Below are 22468 nucleotides of genomic sequence, written 5' to 3' on the forward strand. Positions count from 1 at the left end.
TTATACATAAGAAGACGCATCTATTTTGTGGGATGCCTTAAGGGACTCCCAATAATATTGCCCTTAGTTTTAGGGTTTTTATTCTTCTGGTGTTTTTTCGATTTAGAGTTGTTAAATATATTTCTGAGTTTTTATTATTTAGAGTTCTTATTGTTCTTGTTCCTTCGTGTTTGTAATTTATTTTCATCTTCAGATCTGGATTCAGTATAACTTGGTATTACTCTCGGTACAACTAACTCAGTAATACTTAGTAGAACCCAGTAGTACTTAGTAAAACTCAGTAGTACTTATCAGAACTCAGTAATATTTAGTAGAACACAGTATAACTAGTAGAACTCAGTATAACTAACTCGAGTAGTAATCAGTTTTACACAGTACAACTCAGTAGAACTTGGTATAATTGCACTTAGTAGTACCACTCATTAGTACTTACTTAATAATACTTAGTAATACTCAATATAACTCAGTATAACACAGTATAACTCAGTATAACACAGTATAACCAGTATAACTCAGTATAACTAAACATCAGTATTACCCAGTAGAACGAAGTATAACTCAGTAAAACTATACCGTATAATTTTGAAAATTTGAAAATTTGAAAATTTGAAATTTTCAAAATTTAACTAATGATTAAAGAAAAGAGGAAAGAAAATATCATTAAAAACTACTGGAACATCATACATGTGAAGTAATACAAAAGCATAAGCCAGGTTGGACGAAAAAGCATTGACAGTCGATTTATTGAAGTGTCAAAAGAGCTCCACAACATGTTCAGACAAGGAACTATGAGAAGCCGCCACTCAAAAACAAGCTGGGGGTGATAGTTTAAAACTTACATCTACGGGTTCATGGTTTTGTGTTTCAGTCTCAGTGGCTTTTAAAAAAGAAGTGTTACTGTGGCTCTCTCGAGAGGATTTGATTTCGGTGGCATCATCATTCAACGTATCATCTTCATCGGATTCTAAAGCAAGTGTGTTACTAGAGCTCTCTTGAGCGGGTCTGATTGGTGTTGCAGCATTATTTTTAAATTCTCTCTAAAAAATGGTGTAGGAATATTTTAAATTGCACCAAAAATGAATACAACTTATGTGTGAGAAAATACCTCATGTGCGCGAATCCAACTACCACCACCTAGCCACTCCATTGACAGCCTAATCTCAGTATAATTAAAAACTGCATCCTCTTTTGTGGCAGTGAAATACACTTTGTATTTGTTTTCAATGAGAATTTCCGCCACTCGACCTTTGTGCCACCCATGTGTAACAACCACTTCAACATAGTCGTTCAGACTGTACACTGCACAAAGATCTCGAGGAGGAGATGGCCTTATTTTGCAAATATCAACTATTAAATGTGTTCATTCCGCTTCATCACTCGAATTTTGTGAGATTGTACATCTTTTGATCAGAAATTTTCTTCTATCATCTCCTTTTTTTCGAACCTCTGTAATTACCAATGTTTGGACCAAATTTTTTCCTTTTCACTTTCACTAATTTCACGGGTCATTTCCACCAACTTCCCTCTTCTAAACATGTGTTGACTCAATACCTTCAATTCCAAAACAATCATATATAAGCTAAAGCCCTCAGACAGTCAAAATTTTAGAACTTAAACCATAGTCCTTAGCATGATGTCCCCAAACGAAGACCCAACGAAGCAAGTAAAACATTACTGCATCATGATCAACCAAATCTTGAAGGTCAAAGAAATCTGAATCATATTCCAAAACAAAACCTAAACCTTAAAATATATAACCTTCAACAGAGACGAATATGGAATATAGATTAGACAGCCGATAACACAACACCTTCAATTACCTCTCGAAACCCGCGTAACCAATTTTGATGGAAGAAGTAGACACCCACATCAAAGTCGGTTAAATCATGCACCGCGCACCAAAAAGCAGATTTGAAATTGGGGAAACAACTTAAGCAAAACGATATAATGATTCAACATCCCAACGACTTATCTAAGAGTATACAAGCCATCGACTTATAAAGGTTTTGTTTATCAACACTTGTAAATCATCATAGATCAATCTAAAATCGATTAACCACATCAAAAGCGAAAGAACATGCAATAAAATATATCGCAAATGATAAAAAAAAACATAATCTACTATATTCCAAGTTACGACATACTAAACTTAAAGGCCATAACCTCTAACAAATTTAATCAAATATTACACTAAATATCAATTACACATCTATTATAGGCAGATCGAGAAGAAGAATCGCCAAGAGGAAACAATAACATTACCGGAGTTGAGAGAAGTCGATGGTAATTGAAAACCACCAGTGAAGAGTAGGTTTTTGTAATCAAAGAAATGGAGAATGGCGGAATATAAAAACATATCAAAAGATGTGGTTTTGGATCTGTATCGGAACAGACGCGAATGGAGGAAGACGATGAAAGGTCCCCGTCTTTTTACCCTTAATTTGTTAATGGTTTTATTTTTAAGGCCTAATTTTGATTATCAATGTTTAAGGCCCAGTTATATATATGGTTTAATGCTTAGAAAACAATACTATAGTTTTTATAAACTCTTATAGATTTAGAAGCTCTTGTAAAGTATTTATATGCTCTTATAAATTATTTATTGGACTTTATAAATTATTATATGTAGATTCATAAGTCTTTATAAATTGGCAAAATTTGTAAATCATTTTATACACATTTATAAATATTTTTAAATTATTTATAGGCCTTTATATATTACCTTATAACTTATTTCATAAATCTTCATAAATCATTATAAAATAATTGTCAAACTTTTAATGTAGATTTAGAATTCCTTGTAAACTATTTATATGCTCTTATAAATTATTTATTGGAATTTATAAATTATAATATGCAGATTCGTAAGTCTTCATAAATTATTTATAAGCTTTTATAAATCATAATTTACATTTTACCTCGTGGTATCTCTTGAGGGTCTATGATCAGAGTGGCTACATCCCCTGTTCGGAACTGCGCCAGGCGCTAGTCGGGCGGCAGTTCCGGGACTAGCGAGTTATCAAAAAATCGGGGATTAAGCGAGATATACGCGGGGCCTAGTTTTAAATATAATTTAATATATTTAGATAATTTTAAATATAAAAATACCAAATTTTAGACATAATTATATAAAAGTTGTTATAGATAAACATTGTTTTCTCCTTTACACATCAAATTCAAAAAGCACAACAACTTCAAATTCATGAGATACACAAAATAGATAGTCTTGATCTTGAGAACATAGAAAATACAAAAAAGGATTGAAGTCTTCGACCTTTTGTCTTCAGATCAGATAATCACCATGAATTGGATAGATGTGTTAGGAGCTAGACCTTATAGCATACACCTACAACAAAAGACATACACCAACAAATAAAAAGATATAAAACAACGAAGATCTATAAAACTGAGACATATAACTTAACGTACTAACCTTACTAAGTAAGCTAAAATTATTAACCTTACTTAGCAGATTATGAATCATGAGAGAGAGGAACATCTTGATGTACATCTGGTTCAAACTCCATGTCCACAACATATTCCTCATCTTCTTCAGACTCAAAGTCATCATCATATAAATCTCTTATCCTTGGAGCTTGGGTTACAAGTAGCAAACTGAGATCATTGTCTATGTCTGGTATACGGCCCACAAGCCATTCTTCCACTATATCTTCATTACCATCATCAAATATCACATCAGCATTTTGCTCTCTAATTTTTTTCTGCTTCTTAAATAGCTTTGCATTGAATTGCACATAGACTAAGCTATTTAAGCGATTGACATCTAGCCTATTTCTCTTTTTTTGTGTGAATCTGCAATTAAAAAAAAATTGAATTTCAGAAATAATCATATTCCTAAAAAAAGAGAATTAGTAAACTAACCCCTTCAAAGCAACTCCAATTTCTTTCACATCCTGAAGAGTTTGACGTCAAAGCAAGGATCCTTGTAGCCATTTTTTGAAGAGTTGGTGTACCACATCCATATGTTGACCACCAGTTCCCTGAAATCATATCACTCGTATTGATGAATAAAGATCACAAGTTAATGAAAGACAAGCAATGTGAACATACAAACCTGGATCAAACTTGTCATCTTTAATCTCGCATCCTTTGAGTGCTAAAGTTCTACCAAATGAGCCACTTTTGCTCTTGTAAAGACCAAACTCCTGATTGACAACTCTATTTTGCTTCTCAAAGTCGCCATGATAATAAGTCTCTACACAAGCTATGAATCTTTCCATGACTTCATAGTCTTTTTGAATTTCTGGATCTTTGTAGAAATAATATGGATTGAGAAAGTAGGCAGCCACATGCAAAGGAGTATCTAACCTATCTTTCATTTTCTCATCAATGATTCGAAAGATAGGTAGGTAGTTCTTCTCTAAATGATTTGAAGCTTCTTTGATAGAATTCTTAGCTTCGATAATCTCACCATAAATGAATCCAAGAGAAGGTACTTTCTCCCCATCAGCCAGCCTTAGAACCTTCACCAGAGGGCTGAAGATCTTCAAGACAACATTCACACTACTCCAAAACCCATGACTCATAATCGTGTCAAATGTATTCTTACACTTCAGACACTTCGAATGCTTACAACTATGCCATTCATCACTGCCAAACATGCTCATCAGTTGTGCCTTCTTGTCGTATAGGCTTTGCATAGTCAAAAAACAAGTTGCAAACCTTGTTGCTCCTGGTCTTACGATATCTCTGTTCTTTGTACATGTTCTCATCATGGACAGTGTTGTATGATGAGCATATATAAAGATCGTAACAGCTTTTGCTTGGTCAATTATCTTTGCAATTCCGGGAAGCTTAGAAATTCCCTCGAGCATCAGATCTATAGTGTGTGCAGCACAACCTGTCCAAAATATATTTGGTCTCTTTTGTTTTAGCATCTTTGCAGCTGCCACGTTGTTTGTAGCATTATCAGTGACCACTTGCACTACCTTTGCAGCTCCTATATCTTCAATCCACTGGTCAATGTAATTGAAGATGTACTCCCCCGTGTGAAAATCTTTAGAGGTGTCTTTTGATGAAAGAAAACATGTACCTCCCCTTGAGTTGACATACAAATTCATTATGCTTCTTCTTTTCATATCACTCCATGCATCGATCATCACTGAGCAGCCTTCTGTTTCCCATTCTTCTTCTAGACTCTTCAACTTTTCCTTGGTCCTTTTTTGTTCCTCAATTAACAATGGTCCTCTAAGCTGATACTGATTTGGAGGCACCCAACCAGGTCCGAACTGTCCCAAAGCTTCACAAAACAACCTGAAACTTTCATTGTCAATGGCCTTGAAAGCAACATTTGCCTCATACATCCATCTAGCAAAGTATTGACGGACAGCATGTGTCTTTTCCTTAGATATAGCGTCATGTATATTTTGTTGTCCTGCTTGTGCAGCCAAAGAAGCTTCAGGGTTTATGGAGGTTGCATACTGATCAATGGGACCTTGGAAGTGAGGACTTTTAAGAGTTCCCAACTCTCTTTCCAATTCTTCAACATTGCTGCCTTTGTTTATGTTCACTTCTGCCCTCATTTCTTGTTCATGTTTCCTCTTCAAACCCTTTTTCTCTTTTGCATCAAGAATTTCCTGCTTACACTTCTCTTGATCCGCTTTAGATGATACAGGACCGGCTGAGACATTCCCTTTCACATGAGTAATGTGTTCTTTCATCCTGTAAATATCACCATAGAATTCTTTTCCACACAGCTTGCATTTGACCTTGTCTACATTTTTTGGATTACATAAGACTCCAAATTCCCATCCCACATCATTTGAATTTCGCTTCAGTGGATGAGGTGCATCTGTTGGTGGATTGTCCATCTTTTTAACCTTAAAAAAAAATTATGTCTGAAGTATGAGCATGTGTGTGACGAACTACAAACGTACGTAAGAACAAAACAACAAAACAACAAAAGAACAAAAGAAGAAGCAAAACAGACAAGTACAATTAACCTTTAAAAAAATTATGTCTTCTATGTTTCTCACGACAACAAACACAAAAGAACAAAAGAATTAAAAAACAAAAGAAGAAGCAAAGTCAAAACAGAGAACTAGTTGTAAACAAACACCAGTGAACAAAAAAAAGAATTCACAGCTTCGTAACTTAATTTGCTAACACATAAACAACGATATTACCTTGACTTCGTGAAGAAATGAAATTTGGTAACTCGATTCAGTTTCAGCTTCTCACTTGCTCTCAATCTAAGCTTGACATCTCCACTCTTAGTCTCCTTTGCTTTCTCAATAATTTAGAATTTTAAATTAGGGATTGCTCGGTAAAAAAATCCCCAAATGTAGTTTTTATTTGTTTGTTTTGGGCTTTAACTATTTGTTTTGGGTTTTAACTTTTAATATAATGGACATTACACAAAATCTTTTAGTAACAAGTCATAATGAAATGTCTGTGTTTTGATATTACGCGGATGTTACGCGGTCAACGCGGCTATTACGCGGTCAACGCGGATTTACGCGGTTCAATGTCTGGATTGCCCGATTTGACCATATTCGGTGCGGTAGCCGCCTAGGCGGCTAGGCGGTCGCGTTTTCGAACAGGGGCTACATCATCCATCATAACACTTGATTCATGAGGTAATGGTAACTCCACTACCTACACATCATTCATTAGTAAAAACATATAGTGTAACGATAAGAAAAAGAAGCCTATGACAACACACAAGGGGGTGATAGTTTAAAATTTACATCTACGGGTTCATGGTTTTGTGTTTCAGTCTCAATGGCTTTTAAAAAAGAAGTGTTACTGTGGCTCTCTCGAGAGGATTTGATTTCAGTGGCATCATCATTCAACGTATCATCTTCATCGGATTCTAAAGCAAGTGTGTTACTAGGGCTCTCTTGAGCGGGTCTGATTGGTGTTGCAGCATTATTTTCAAATTCTCTCTGAAAAAATGGTGTAGGAAGATTTTAAATTGCACCAAAAATGAATACAACTTATGTGTGAGAAAATACCTCATGTGTGCGAATCCAACTACCACCACCTAGCCACTCCATTGACAGCCTAATCTCAGTATAATTAAAAACCGCATCCTCTTTTGTGGCAGCGAAATACACTTTGTATTTGTTTTCAAGGAGAATTTCCGCCACTCGACCTTTGCGCCACCCATGTGTAACAACCACTTCAACATAGTCGTTCAGACTGTACTCTGCACAAAGATCTCGAGGAGGAGATGACCTTATTTTGCAAATATCAACTATTAAATGTGTTCATTCCGCTTCATCACTCGAATTTTGTGAGATTGTACATCTTTTGATCAGAAATTTTCTTCTATCATCTCCTTTTTTTCGAACCTCTGTAATTACCAATGCTCGGACCAAATTTTTTCCTTTTAACTTTCACTAATTTCACGGGTCATTTCCACCAACTTCCCTCTTCTAAACATGTGTTGACTCAATACCTTCAGTTCCAAAACAATCATATATAAGCTAAAGCCCTCAGACATTCAAAATTTTAGAACTTAAACCATAAGCCTTAGCATGATGTCCCCCAAACGAAGACCCAACGAAGCAAGTAAAACATTACTGCATCATGATCAACCAAATCTTGAAGGTCAAAGAAATCTGAATCATATTCTAAAACTAAACCATAAACCTTAAAATAGATAACCTTCAACAGAGACGAATATGGAATATAGATTAGACAGTCAATAACACAACACCTTCAATTACTTCTCGAAACCCGCGTAACCAATTTTGATGGAAGAAGTAGACACCCACATCAAAGTCGGTTAAATCATGCACCGCGCACCAAAAAACAGATTTGAAATTGGGGAAACAACTTAAGCAAGACAATATAATGATTCAACATCCCAACGACTTATCTAAGAGTATACAAGCCATCGACTTATAAAGATTTTGTTTATCAACACTTGTAAATCATCATAGATCAATCTAAAATCGATTAACCACATCAAAAGCGAAAGAACATGCAATGAAATATATCGCAAATGATAAAAAAAACCCTAATCTACTATATTCCAAGTTACGACATACTAAACCTAAAGGCCATAACCTCTAACAAATTTAATCAAATATTACACTAAATATCAATTACACATCTATTATAGGCAGATCGAGAAGAAGAATCGCCAAGAGGAAACAATAACATTACCGGAGTTGAGAGAAATCGATGGTAATTGAAAACCACCAGTGAAGAGTAGGTTTTTGTAATCAAAGAAATGGAGAATGGCGGAATATAAAAACATATCAAAAGATGTGGTTTTGGATTTGTATCGGAACAGACGCGAATGGAGGAAGACGATAAAAGGTCCCGTCTTTTTACCCCTAATTTTGATTATCAATGTTTAAGGCCCAGTTATATATATGGTTTAATGCTTAGAAAACAATACTATAGTTTTTATAAACTATTATAGATTTAAAAGCTCTTGTAAAGTATTTATATGCTCTTATAAATTATTTATTGGACTTTATAAATTATTATATGTAGATTCATAAGTCTTTATAAATTGGCAAAATTTGTAAATCATTTTATACACATTTATAAATATTTTTAAATTATTTATAGGCCTTTATATATTACCTTATAACTTATTTCATAAATCTTCATAAATCATTATAAAATAATTGTCAAACTTTTAATGTAGATTTAGAAGTCCTTGTAAACTATTTATATGCTCTTATAAATTATTCATTGGACTTTATAAATTATAATATACAAATTCGTAAGTCTTCATAAATTATTTATAAGCTTTTATAAATCCTAATTTACATTTTACCTCGTGGTATCTCTTGAGGGTCTATGATCGGAGTGGCTACATCATCCATCATAACATCTGATTCATGAGGTAATGGTAACTCCACTACCTACACATCATTCATTAGTAAAAACATATAGTGTAACGATAAGAAAAAGAAGCCTATGACAACACACAAGGGGGTGATAGTTTAAAACTTACATCTACGGGTTCATGGTTTTGTGTTTCAGTCTCAGTGGTTTTTAAAAAAGAAGTGTTACTGTGGCTCTATCGAGAGGATTTGATTTCGGTGGCATCATCATTCAACGTATCATCTTCATCGGATTCTAAAGCAAGTGTGTTACTAGGGCTCTCTTGAGCGGGTCTGATTGGTGTTGCAGCATTATTTTCAAATTCTCTCTGAAAAAATGGTGTAGGAAGATTTTAAATTGCACCAAAAATGAATACAACTTATGTTTGAGAAAATACCTCATGTGCGCGAATCCAACTACCACCACCTAGCCACTCCATTAACAGCCTAATCTCAGTATAATTAAAAACTGTATCTTCTTTTGTGGCAGCGAAATACACTTTGTATTTGTTTTTAAAGAGAATTTCCGTCACTCGACCTTTGCGCCACCCATGTGTAACAACCACTTCAACATAGTCGTTTAGACTGTACTCTGCACAAAGATCTCGAGGAGGAGATGGCCTTATTTTGCAAATATCAACTATTAAACGTTTTCCTTCCGTTTCTTCACTCGAATTTTGTGAGATTTTATATCTTTTGATCAGAAATTTTCTTCTATCATCTCCTTGTTTTCGAACCTCTGTAATTACCAATGCTCGGACCAAATTTTTTCCTTTTCACTTTCACTAATTTCACGGGTCATTTCCACCAACTTCCCTCTTCTAAACATGTGTTGACTCAATACCCTCAATTCCAAAACAATCATATATAAGCTAAAGCCCTCAAACATTCAAAATTTTAGAACTTAAAACATACAAAGAAAACAATACCTTGTTTTTGCTTTTGACCCATTTGGAGCCGATCCAATCAGCATGAGGTCTCAGTTGGTTTCTGATGAATCTCATTATGTCTGGTTGATCATCAAAGTAAACCAAAATACTACCATCTGGCCTTTCAACTACGATAACACCAGTCCACCAACCATTATTAAAATAAGCATCCACCACCGACCCTTCCTTGAATACGGCACCCTCATTCAGACACTCTGGCGGGACTGGCCGAATAAAACTTCTTTCAATAGTTTCCTTCAAAGGATTTACACCATCTTCGTTGCACATAGTTTTGTAACTAACCCGAAGCTTTTTTCCTTTTACTCTTGTCTAATTTTGCTCGAGGATAGCTCTATACCAAGAACCTCTGAACCGATCTTCTTGAATAGATACTTCTACTTCACAATCTTTGGCAATAGACAAAAGTTTTCCTTTTTTCTTCAAATTATTCTTCATTGGTTACTCCTGAGGAGGAATCGGAAATGTAGAGCACAAAAAAAAATCAAGAAAAGAAAGAAAGTAGGTGAATAAAGATCAAATGAATGACATGCTCCCAACAAACTGAAACAAATTGAGATTTTAGATAAATCAATTAAGTTCAAACAAAAATTCAATTCAATTTAGATTGTTGATTCAAAATTGAAGATGAAACTCAATTACCTTTGCCACGATAATGATTCAAAATGGGGAAGATTGTTGTGTTGATTTTTTTTCTTGGAATTTACGGACATAGAAAAGGATAAAGAAATTATAGAAAACAAGAAAGCAAAAAAAAAAACGTGTCATAGTGGAGAGGATGAAGACGTGGCGCATGAGAAGAGTTAAATTTACTGTTTTGCCATTTTTTTGATAAATGATAAAAAACAGATAAATCTTTGAGGTCATAGGTCGAACACGGGATTCCGTCTAAATTGAAATTTAAAGTAACCTCAACTTACCACTAGACCATATTACATACTCGTTACGATTAGCACGTTTTCTCGTATTGTTGTTTACATACAATTATTTTTGTATATAATATTGTAAACTGATTTAGAAGCCTTTATAAATTAATTTTTATAGATTTATAAGTCTTTATAACTTTTAATACGCCTTTATATATCCTCGTATTGTTGTTTACATATCATTATTTTTGTATATAATATTTTAAACTGATTTAGAAGCCTTTATAAATTAATTTTTATAGATTTATAAGTCTTTATAACTTTTAAATACGCCTTTATATATCCTCGTATTGGTGTTTACATATCATTATTTTTGTATATAATATTGTAAACTGATTTAGAAGCCTTTATAAATTAATTTTTATAGATTTATAAGTCTTTATAACTTTTAAATTCACCTTTATATATCCTAAACTCGATTGATTTTACAAGAGATAAAAAACAAGTTTTATTTTTTTTTATCTTATATAAATTTATATGCCCTTATACATTATTTTATACAGATTTATAAATCATTTTGGTTGTTTTATGAACTGATGAGCTCTTGAAAAACGATTTATAAATTTTTATAACTTTTCAATACTCCTTTATATATCTTAAACTCATTTGATTTCACAAGAGGTAAAAAACCAGTTTTAATAAGGTCTTATAAAGCTACTAAGATATAATTTTGTAATAAACCATTTTGTTTTGATTTTATAAGAGGTTATAAACTATTTGTAATAATGTCTTATAAAGCTACTGAAATACAAATTTACCATTGAACTTTCTTAATTTAAGCAAAGCCATAAATCCAAGTCATAAACTCATAATACTCAGAATTCTACAAACAAAGTTTACCAAACACTCATAAAACAGATAGTTGTTCACACATAACTATAAGCAAGCGATAAATTTTTTGTTCATTCCCACATTAGTATTCATTGTAATTCCGAGAAGATATCAACCGCCAACTTTTCTCGGATGATTGCAATTTTTTCTTCACTCAGCTTTGTCATGTCCACTATACGCATTGCATGGCACTCTATAAGCTTCAATGCATAAACTCCAATGTCTTCTATTTTAAGAACCTTAAACAAAAATGTTTTAGTAATATATTAGTCTTAAGAACATAGCAGATAAATGATAATATAAGTTATTTGATCTTAAGAACCTGGATACAAATCTAACATGAAGATTTATAAGCGGTTATAAAGATGTTACCTTTGGGAAACCTTCAGATACAATTTTTATCGAGGACTTGCTTGTATCCATGCTGACATCTTTGAAGAAGTTGCGAATCATGAATGGGAGAGCCATCGCATATGCATTAACGTAAAGGACCAAACTCGCATCTGTGAACTTCATTGCTGCACAATTGAATGTTGTGATACTTCTCTTCTCCAAGTTGACTACAACTCCAAGCCAATACTTCTCTGCTACTGCAATGGCCGAATAGAGGAAGTTGATATTCTTCTCTATGTTGTACTTGTCAAAGCCTGCTCCAATTTGGAAACTTTTCTTGTCATCTAAAAACTCATCATAAAACTCATCTATTTCTTCAAGAAACTTCACTCCAACAACTAAGGAAGTTTTGTTCAGAAACAAATCTGGATTGTTTATCTGTCTCAGTTTCAGCAATTCAAAACCTGCTTCAATATGCTGAGACAAAAATAAAAAACAAATACTCAGAAAAGCGATCATATAGTTTTATAAAGAAGATTAATATAAATTTATAAGGGATTATAAATAATTTTTGTTCACATATAGTCTAACCGTTTTTGAAAGCTTTTTCCCCGGAGTTTCAATATCCGAAAACCACTTTGCGGTTACTATCTCTTGATTGATTCTCAGTTTCCTACATTAGACACTTATACTTTTTATGTAGGTATCTAGTTTCACCTCATGAAATATATAGTTTCTTATAAAATAAAACTTACTTTCTTTTGTTTGACATTTTCCATTCTCTCATCTTTTCTTTTCTTGTTTTATCAACTGGCTCAAATGGATGAAGAATCGGATGTTTCTTTCTTGCTCCTGTAAACGGTGGTTGTGTATGAATGGATGGTATTTGACCTCTTTCAATTCTTCTTAGTGAAACATTATCTGTATCAGCTTTAAACTTCTTTTGAAGTGGAGGCTCAACATCTTTGTTTACCTACAGATAAAAAAAAAAGTTTTTACAAAGGGTTATTATGTCTATAAAATAAATCAATACTCATAAAGTTTGGAAAACAAACCTGGCTGTCTTGTTGTACCAATCTCTTTTTAATTTTCAATAGGGGTTGGAAAACATGAATCTCACAAACATCTCTCATAAGAACCTGATTCATGCAAATCGTTTTTATATAATTGTTTAAGAGACCTTATCGATCATGAAATAGTTTATAAAGCATTATAAAATATCTCATTTGTACCCTTTCCACTGTGACTTTCTTGTTAAAGGAGATCAAACTTAGGAGACGTAAATGTTGGATTATGCGATGAAACCTTCAGACAAAATATTTGAAAATTAGATGTTTATGCTATATACATTAAACTTTTACAAGGCCTTATAAAATATATTAATTTTGTATCCTTGTATCAAAGTTTGGAGTATTGAATGTTGGAGTAGGCGACGTAACCTACAAAAGAAATAAGAAATTCAATTTGCCCAGCACTAAATCAAAAAAATTATAAACTTTTATATCCTATTTTAGATTCATACCTGCGACGTTTGTTTCAAGCAACTTTTTGATTCAAGTTTTTCTGTGTCTTCGTCTTGAGTGATTTTTTGTGTAGTCTTAATTTCCCCAAGAATATTCTCTTATTCCCTTTGATGCTCTGTACCAGATTTCGCTTCTTCATCACATATCTCTTTTTCATTTTCTTCATCCAGTGCACTTCTTCCATCCCCAGAGTTTGCTTCTTCCGCAATTGTATCTTCTTCATTTTCATCATCTGGTGCATTTTTTTATCACCTGAGTTTGTTTCTTCATCAATTGTATCTTCTTCATTTTCATAATCTTGTGCACTTCTTCTATCACCAGAACTAGCTCCATTTTCACAATCTTCTTTGTTTGTTAAACCGTCGTTAAACTTCAAAAAAAACAAGTGAAATCGTTAGAGAGGAATAACACGTGAAATTTGATAAGTAATTGGTAAAATTTGAATTGGTTACCTTAACTCCTAAAACATTCTGGATCATTACTACCCGCTTATCTAAATCACGAACCATTTGGATTAGCTTATCAAGTTTTTCGCTGTTAGACATGGAATGATTTTTATCTTTTCTTTGCTCCTTAACCTTTTGATACTCTTCATCTTTATTTTCCTTTTCATCTGTCTTTTCCTCTTCATCTTCATTATGGTTCAGATCTTCACCATGCTCTGCATCTTCGTCTTTTGTCTTGCGTTGTTGGCCTATATCTTCTGTTGCAACAAACATACCCACAAAACCTTTCTCCCAATCGCTTCTCCTCATTTTATATCCTTGTTGAACTAGTTTCACAACACTGTGAAACTCAGCATCGTCACTATGTGTTGCCCCCACCAAATTTTTGTATTCCTCGGCCAATCCAATCACTGTGCTAACCTCAACCTGTAGAATAAATAAAACAAATCTATGTAAACCTCTTATATATTAATTTATATAGTCCTTATAAACACAATCTTTACATTTACAATCTTTTATAAACACATGTCAAATTTACAATCCTACAAGACACCGATTTGTGGACCTTTTCAAGGAGTCCCTAAAAATCCACTTTTCAAACAATACAATACGGATATATTTATATACGCTTATAAAAAATCACATTGTTTATGTTCTCCAGCTCTAACACTTCAGTTGTTGTCGGAGTTCTTGTTGAGTCCCAATGTAGACACAACGGATCAGAAGAAGAGGATGTCTCGCATGGCTTTCCTAAAGATTTACCAAGCACATTCACTGATGACATTGCCCACAGATTTATGGCTAGCGCAAAACCACTCATAACTATCTCCTGTCCAGGAACTTGCACTCAAACTTTTTACACTTCTCATCAAGATGCTATAAGCAGTTTTACCCCAAGCAATCTTGGGTGAGCGATAGTTCATATAACACTGCAACCTGTCTCTCAGGATTTTAGAACTCGGGTTTTCTGCCATAATTACCGCTTCTGTGATTATTGCTGTTCCAAGGGATAATCTTTCTAGTGTTGGCATGCTTCGTGTTTTCTCTTTAAACATTTCATACAACATTCTCACCGTAAACTTATCAATCTTGCCCAGCATCCAAATGTATGGCTTCTTCATTATTTTGAACTGCGGCTCTGTTATTGTCTGATTTTCCTCACAACGTAAGCCTGTTGTCAGATGAAATTCCCTTAGTAAAAACCTCATAGGCTGGTCCGAGAAAGTAAACCAGAGATCCTCTCCTTCCGTCAATACTCTTCGCTGCATTAGAAAATGGAACAACTCTTCTGAAAATTGAACCCTATTCCTTTTAACCAACTTCAAAATGCTCCCAATTTGAGAGTTCTCTATCAAAGAGAACTCTTTTTTTCCTAATATATCTTCCACCTTCTCGATATAATCAATCTTTGAGTAATGGATTATCACTTTGGGATTATCTGGTGTTTCTACAGCTTCATAAACCCTCCCAGGAAATTTCAAGGTTGTGCAAAACTCGTTACTATCCAACTACAATACAAGATAACACTTCTTGAGTTCACGCATTTAATAATTACTTGAAACCCACATTTATAAAGGCTTATAATTTTTTTTTTAAAACTCAATGTTCACTATCGATACTCTTTCTCTTAGATCTAACTAGAAACATGACAATCCTCAACCAATGTTCTTCTATTTTCTTAAAACAGAAATAACAAATTCAAAAAATGACTTGAAACAAACAAAAAGATACCCAAATTTAGGAACTTACTTGTAGAGAATCGTGAAGATGAGAATCATAAAGAGGAGAATCGTGAAGAGGATAATCGTGTAGAGGAGAATCATGTAGAGGAGAATCATGAGGAGTAGACGACATTTTTTGAGATGAAATTTTGAATCGTATAGTGTGATTGCTATTCGTCGTCACCGGATGCTCTTTCCAGAGAGACGTCATGACTAGTGAGAGAGAAGACCTTTTTCTCGTCGTCTTCGTGAGTGTCACCGTTGTTAGAATCGCCGTCGTCCTAAAATTTAGATTTATAAAGAGTTATAAATTTTCAAAAACTTAATGTTCACGATCAGAAATCTTTCTCTTAGATCCGACTATTAATAGATTTCACTTTCTCTTAGATCGAAACAAAAAAATCTTAGAAAATTACTTACAATTTGTGATTCTTGCTTGATTTCACCGTCATCACTCGATCTCGCCTGCTTCGTGGGATACACTCGATTTCGTCACCGTCGTCGCTCGATTTCGTCACCGTTGTCGCTCGATCTCTTCGCCGTCGTCGCTTGATCTCTTCGCCATCGCCGTCGTAGCTCGATCTCTTCGCCGTCGTCGCTCGATCTCTTCGCCATCGTCGCTCAATCTCGCCGCCGTCGTCGCTCGATCTCTTCGCCGTCGTCGTTTGAGTTGGGTCCTTCTGGGTCTGGATGAGTTCGGTTCTGATGTATAGAAACCTAAAAATATATAAATAACAAATGTATCTGGAAAGGATTCAGACTTTTACCAAAATAACCATATTACCCTATTCGGTGTAGATCTTTTAAATACAATTAGTTATATTACGACTCATCTAAAATATATAAAACTAATTATGAAAAACAAATATCAATGTATAAAAATGTAAGAAGCAATATCCGCGCGGGTGCGCGGATCAATCTCTAGTATACATTATATGTGATATAATTATGCATGTAATATGGAGAATTAGATGTGCAAGACACTCGACATGTCAGAGCTTCGTAACGAACTGCAAGGATTTGATCACCATGATTGAGGAGCCTCATGTTTGGCCAAGCTTTGCAACAAAATTGGAGAGGATAGAGATTGCAGATATACTTCCCAGTCTTCAAGATTGGTCACATTCCACGAGCACAAAATCAGATATCAAACTCTTTAGCTAGGACGACAAAGTTTTTCTATAGAGAGCTTTATTTTATTGATAGTTTTATTCCGGTTTGGTTACCCATAACACATCAAAGTTTGAGTAATATAAGCCTTTTGTCGTCAAAGAAAAAAGAAAAGATTAGACTTGTTAATGGGCTCAACCCAAGTAACCTCTTTCATGTAAAGCTAGGTCATAATGTGATTATGAGTGCTGGCCGGTTAAGAGGTGAAACCCTAAAAATAAACAAAAGAAGACAAAAGGTTTGTCAAGCTTCGAGATTTGATTTCGACACTAGCATCCCTTTCGATCTAGTTTGTGTGTGCGGATACCGGTAGAGGCACGACGTTTGGAGTGCTAGAAATCTTGACTTGATTTGTTCATCTAATTAGGTATATTCGAAAACTTATGATCTAGATTATTTCATTATTAACATGAAATTCTAGGCAAACTGAATTCATAGATAAATTTATAAATCGTTATAGACCAGTATGAATTCCTACATAATTTGCAGGAACAAACCTACTGCCCATATCAGATCAAGCTCGAGCTATTGTCAACACGTATTATAGCATTTACTTTGTAGGTGTTTTGGTCATTTGGGCCTGAGATATTACCATCTTTAAACAAACTAGGGTTAGTTACAGTTTCTGCAAAACAACACATTTCATCCCCCTGCATCTCATTGTGTAATCTTCTAATGATTCCTTCTAATTATAATATTATTATAATTTATTTTTAATTCAGAAATTAAGTCATTTCCAAATTTGTCATTTTCTTCTTCTTTCTTCTTTTCTTTCTCTTTGTTCTCTGTGATTCTTCTTCTACCTCTTCTCCTTTCTCTTCTCTCTCTAATTGTTCTTCTTCTTCTATTGATTCTTCTTCTATCTCTGCGATTCTTCTTCTATTGATTCTGCCTATGATGAAATCTGGTATCAGCATCTCTGCAAATGCTAGAAACAGCAGGAGCAACCTTTGAAGGTGATGGAAACATCAATGGCGATTTCTCCTTCTTCTCATGCCTCAGATCTGTTCTAAACGGCAACGGCTCAACCTAATCTTACGAAGATTTCTAGGTTCTCAAGGATTTAGGTTTCTGTTGTTCTGGATGATTTTCGATTAATGATTATTAGAAAGAATTCTGGGTTTTTTTGATATATTGTTCTGCTTGTTGATGGTTCTAGAAATTTTACAAGTTAGGGTTCTTCATGCTCTTCCTTTTCAAGGAATTTTTGTGTATTTTATTTATTTTATCTATAAAACTGAATTCAGTATAACTAGTATAACTTATTATAACCCAGGACAACTAGTATAACTTGGTATAACTAACTCAATAATACTCAGTATAACTCAGTTTAACTAGTATAACTAAGTATATCAAAGTATAATTGATTCAGTAGTATCTAGTATGACGAAGTATAACTCAGTACAATTAAGTAATACTACGACCATTTGTACATCCATAATTAAAATTTGAAATTTAAATAAATCTGAAAATTTAAAAATTTAAAAATTTAAAAATTTCAAGTTTAAAATCTGAAAATTTAAAAATTTAAAAAATTTAAAAGTTTGATAATTTGAAAATCTGAAAATTTGAAAATCTGAATTTCAAAATTTTCATAATTTCGGATTCTTTAATAAAATAAATAAATAATTTTGAAAAATTGAAAACGATAAAATCGGATATTCAAGTTTCATTAAATAGACATGGGCATAAGCGATTAGGGAGGGGCATAGGTGATTGTTTCTTGAGATGTGGGGACACGGAAGAATCTTTGTCCGGAACCAAAGCCTGAGACTTTAGCATGTCCAGACAAACTTGTATACTTTGAACCAGATCTTTGTTCGGCATCTAAGCTTGGAAGTTTGACATCTGGTACTTCATTCGTGAGATTCACTAGTTTGGGCTTCTCGTTCAATTGATTGGAAGAAGAAGAGGAATGAAACTTTAAAGAATTGCACTGAGTAGGGATGTAGAGACTGAAGGATTGGAGCATAGGAGACACTAAGGGAACATAGTTAGTGAGAAAGAGAAGTGTGAGGAGAACAAGAGATGTGGCGATGCCTTGCCCGAATCTGGTCAAAATGTTTCATATTCTCGCAGAAAAAATAGGGTCTGGAAACGAATCCATCTTCTCGTTTCTGTCAAATTGCAGTTAAAAATGAACAAAACATGGAAACATGGATGTTTTGCCAAATGTTAGTTAAATTCAGTCTCCTTGTTGACGTTAATGGGATCGTGGTAATACCAAAAGACTGCATCTAAGCCATGTGTCATAAGAACGACTCACGAGACTTTAGACCGACAGCATTCTTGTTAATATCTTATTGCCGTGTAATCTGGCGATTGTTATGTGTATTAATGTATATGGTCAGTTCAGTCCGGTTTAGAGTAGATTATATTTAATTCTATTGTATTTGGTTTACTATGGTTAAACGCAAGTGTATATAAACTCCATGTAAGCTACATTTTACGGTTAATGAAAATAGAATTCATTTTCCATAAACAGATTCTGTTTCTCTAATATGGTATCAGAGCGATCTTTCGCTTTGCTTGTTGATTCTTCGTGATTTCTCGATTCTCTGAATGTTTTCCAGCTCCGATTCACCTCAATATCGATTCTCTACCGGTTGATTATACTCTTTTGAAGCTCGATCGGGTCGAAATGGTGAAGCGTGGTGCAAAACCGAAGAATCGGAACTTCAACGATGAAGATCGAGGTTCTGAGGTTCGTACGAGGTCGATCACACCAAATCACGACGAAGCTGATGAAGTTTTCGCAAGACATCAACAATTTCACAGCTCGGTGATTCGCGATGGATTTAGTTCGACGCTGATGCCGACGAAATCGTATGATAGAACTCATAGTCCCTTCTTCCTTCATTCCGCTGATCATTCAGGTCTATCTATCGTCTCTCATACTCTTGATGGAACGAATTACAATAGCTGATCAATTGTGATGAAGATTAGTCTCGATGCGAAAAACAAATTAGGTTTCCTAGACGGATCTTTGATTAGGCCTTCTATTGATGATCGATACTTCAAGATCTGGAGTCGTTGTAATAGCATGGTGAAATCGTGGCTTTTGAATGTGGTTAATAAGGAGATCTATGATAGCATTCTTTACTATGAAGATGCAGCAGAGATGTGGGATGATTTTTTCAGGCGTTTCAAGGTCAATAATCTACCGCGGAAGTATCAACTTGAACAGGCAGTGATGACGCTCAAGCAAGGTGATTCAGATCTATCTACATACTTCACCAAGAAGAAGACATTGTGGGAGCAACTTGCGAACACCAAGTCGTCTCTTGTGAAGAAATGTAACTGTGATCAAGTGAAGGAATTGCTTGAGGATGCTGAAACAAGTCGAATTATCCAGTTCCTTATGGGATTGAATGATTCATTCAACAAAATCTGTGGTCAGATATTGAACATGAAGCCGCCTCCCCTGCTGAATGATATCTACAACATGCTTGATCAAGATGAGAGTCAGAGATTGATTGGGAACAACACAAAGGTTAGTCCTGCTCCTGTAGCTTTTACAATGCAGTCTGTTACTCCAGATAATGGACAGATCATGCTAGCTCAGGGAGGCTATCAAAAGCCGAAGTGTTCTCACTGTCACCGGATTGGTCACACCGTTGACAAATGTTACAAGGTCCATGGGTATCCACCTGGACATCCTCAACGTGGGAAGCCTACCAAACAGACGGTGAACACCAATCTCGCAACTCTTGGTCATCAGGAATCTCAGGTGAAGGAGACTGATAACAGCATGACAAAATATCAGATTCAGCACATGATTGCGTACCTCAGTAGTCATCTCCAAGGTTCTTTTGGCATTGCACCAGAGTTGAACAGTGTCAAGCTCAAAACTCCTAGTCCTATATCCGAAAGGAACATTGCCTCGTCTTCACATTCCGTACCATCTATCTCACAGATAACTGGTACATTTCTCACTTTCAAATGTTCTACTAATGACGTGTTAATTTCATCTACCTCTAAAGAAACCAGTGTGTTTCTTAGAGCTTGGGTAATAGATTCGGGAGCTAGTCATCAAGTTACTCATGATAGTTCTTTATTTTTAGAGTATGATACTTTAGATAAGACATATGTTACTCTCCCAAATGGTTACACTGTCAAAATAGAAGGAACTGGTTTTATTCAATTGACTGATGCGATTTCTCTCTATAATGTTCTGTATATTCCTGATTTTAAATTCAACTTGTTGAGTGTTAGTGTTTTAACTAAAACGTTGCATTCTCAAGTAAGTTTTACTGCTGATGAATGTTTTATCCAGGATCGTACTCAGGCCCAGATGATTGGTCAAGGTCTTGAGATGGCAAATTTATATGTTCTGAATTTACCTTGTTCGGTTGATTGGTCAAGGTCTTGAGATGGCATAAGAGATTAGGCCATCCATCTATGTCTAAGATTGAGTTCTTGTCTGATGTATTGGTTTTACCTAAACATAAAAGTAATAAAAATCATGAACCATGTCACGTTTGCCATCTATCAAAACAGAAACATTTGTCTTTTACATCTCGTCGAAACATGTGTAACAAACCATTTGAATTGATTCATATTGATACATGGGGTCCGTTTTCAGTCCCAACTAAAGAAGGTTTTCGATTTTTCTTGACCATTGTTGATGATTATAGTAGAGCAACTTGGGTGTTTGCTTAAACAAAAATCTGATGTTCTACATGTGTTTCCTGGTTTTATTTCGATGGTAGAAACTCAATACACTTGAAATTTTGTTCTGTTAGATCTGATAATGCTAATGAACTCAATTTCACTGATTTATATCATAAAAAGGGTATTAAAGCATATCATTCTTGTCCTGAAACTCCTGAACAGAACTCAGTAGTATAAAGAAAACATCAGCATCTTTAAATGTGGCTAGAGCTCTTATGTTTCAATCGGGTATTTCTTTGGAATTTTGGGGTGGTTGTGTCTTAACGGTTACCTTTCTTATAAATAAGCCTTCTAAAGTCCTTAAAGATCAATCTCCTTATCAGAATCTTACTTCTAAAGTCCCAGATTATCATAGCTTGAAAACATTCGATTCTTTGTTATAGTTCAACCTCGTCGAGACATAGAACTAAGTTTGATCCTAGAGCTAGAGCTTGTATTTTCTTAGGTTATCCCCACAGGTATAAAATCTATAAGCTACTAGACATAGAGACACACTTGGTTTCTATTTCTCGACACGTCATTTTCTATGAGGATATTTTTCCCTTTGTATCCTCTACCATCACAGAGGATACAAGGACTTTCTTTCCTCATATTCCTTCTCCTGCAACTTTTGATATACCACAATCTTCTTCTGATACTTATATCTCAAAAGATAAGATATCCCCTGAGGTTTTGGTTTCTTCTGAATCAAAATCTCTTCGCCAAAGGAAATTACCTTCTCATTTGCAGGATTATCATTGCTATAATACTTCTTCTTCTACTGATAAAACTCATATTACTTATATTTCTTATACTTCTATATCTGAGCCTTTCTATGCCTTTCTTAATATCATTACCAAAGCACCCATTCCACAAAATTACAAAGAGGCATTGAAGGATAAGGTATGGTGTGATTCCACGGGTTTGGAGATTGATTTGTTTGAACGGACAAAGACTTGGACGATCACTGAGTTACCGTCAGGGAAAGAAGCAATTGGTTGTCGATGGATATATACCATCAAATATCATGCAGATGGTACGGAGGAAAGAAATAAATCATGACTCGTCGCTAACGGTTATACTCAACAAGAGGGCATAGACTTTCTTA

At 34.6% G+C, this 22468-nt stretch overlaps 3 protein-coding genes across 5 annotated transcripts; all 3 read right to left on the bottom strand.

Annotated features, from left to right (window-relative positions):
* Window positions 1-62: 62 nt before the first annotated feature.
* On the bottom strand, window positions 63-14572 carry LOC103862696. 3 transcript variants are annotated; one of them, XM_033287736.1, is made up of 2 exons: window positions 12603-14572; window positions 63-12324 (listed from the first exon to the last, which is right to left on the bottom strand). In XM_033287736.1, exon 2 carries the CDS (start codon window positions 5829-5831, stop codon window positions 4008-4010), a length of 1824 nt encoding a protein of 607 aa, XP_033143627.1. In that variant the 5' UTR covers window positions 5832-12324; window positions 12603-14572; the 3' UTR covers window positions 63-4007. The 3 variants fall into 3 exon arrangements, with proteins under 3 accessions (XP_033143627.1, XP_033143628.1, XP_033143629.1); XM_033287737.1 differs by having other exon boundaries at window positions 63-11753; window positions 11898-14572; XM_033287738.1 differs by having other exon boundaries at window positions 63-8849; window positions 8942-14572.
* Window positions 6532-10027, bottom strand: LOC103862697 (DUF724 domain-containing protein 2-like). Its single transcript, XM_033287488.1, has 5 exons — window positions 9740-10027; window positions 8762-8849; window positions 6978-7171; window positions 6711-6908; window positions 6532-6618 (listed from the first exon to the last, which is right to left on the bottom strand). Exons 1-5 carry the CDS (start codon window positions 10025-10027, stop codon window positions 6532-6534), a joined length of 855 nt encoding a protein of 284 aa, XP_033143379.1.
* LOC117132676 lies at window positions 11604-15670 on the bottom strand. The gene is made up of 10 exons (XM_033287489.1): window positions 15566-15670; window positions 14797-15324; window positions 14460-14645; window positions 13823-14242; window positions 13492-13740; window positions 12903-12986; window positions 12603-12820; window positions 12439-12520; window positions 11887-12324; window positions 11604-11753 (listed from the first exon to the last, which is right to left on the bottom strand). The coding sequence occupies exons 1-10, from the start codon at window positions 15668-15670 to the stop codon at window positions 11604-11606; spliced, it is 2460 nt and encodes an 819-aa protein (XP_033143380.1).
* Between the last annotated feature and the right edge of the window lie 6798 nt (window positions 15671-22468).

This window comes from Brassica rapa, chromosome A03, assembly GCF_000309985.2.
Source record: "Brassica rapa cultivar Chiifu-401-42 chromosome A03, CAAS_Brap_v3.01, whole genome shotgun sequence".
Classification (NCBI taxonomy): Eukaryota; Viridiplantae; Streptophyta; class Magnoliopsida; order Brassicales; family Brassicaceae; genus Brassica; species Brassica rapa.

Excerpts from the sequence above, each read along its gene's own strand:
- LOC117132676 (XM_033287489.1), bottom strand. The coding sequence starts at position 15,670 with ATGTCGTCTACTCCTCATGATTCTCCTCTACATGATTCTCCTCTACAC. Across the intron at positions 15,325-15,565 it reads ATCTTCACGATTCTCTACAA|TTGGATAGTAACGAGTTTTG; the intron begins GTAAGTTCCTAA and ends CTTGTATTGTAG. Across the intron at positions 14,646-14,796 it reads CAGCAATAATCACAGAAGCG|GAGATAGTTATGAGTGGTTT; the intron begins GTAATTATGGCA and ends GTTCCTGGACAG.
- LOC103862697 (XM_033287488.1), bottom strand. The coding sequence starts at position 10,027 with ATGTGCAACGAAGATGGTGTAAATCCTTTGAAGGAAACTATTGAAAGA. Across the intron at positions 8,850-9,739 it reads GGGTCAAAAGCAAAAACAAG|GTAGTGGAGTTACCATTACC; the intron begins GTATTGTTTTCT and ends AATGATGTGTAG. Across the intron at positions 6,619-6,710 it reads AAAACCATGAACCCGTAGAT|GTAGTGGAGTTACCATTACC; the intron begins GTAAATTTTAAA and ends AATGATGTGTAG.
- LOC103862696 (XM_033287736.1), bottom strand. The coding sequence starts at position 5,831 with ATGGACAATCCACCAACAGATGCACCTCATCCACTGAAGCGAAATTCA.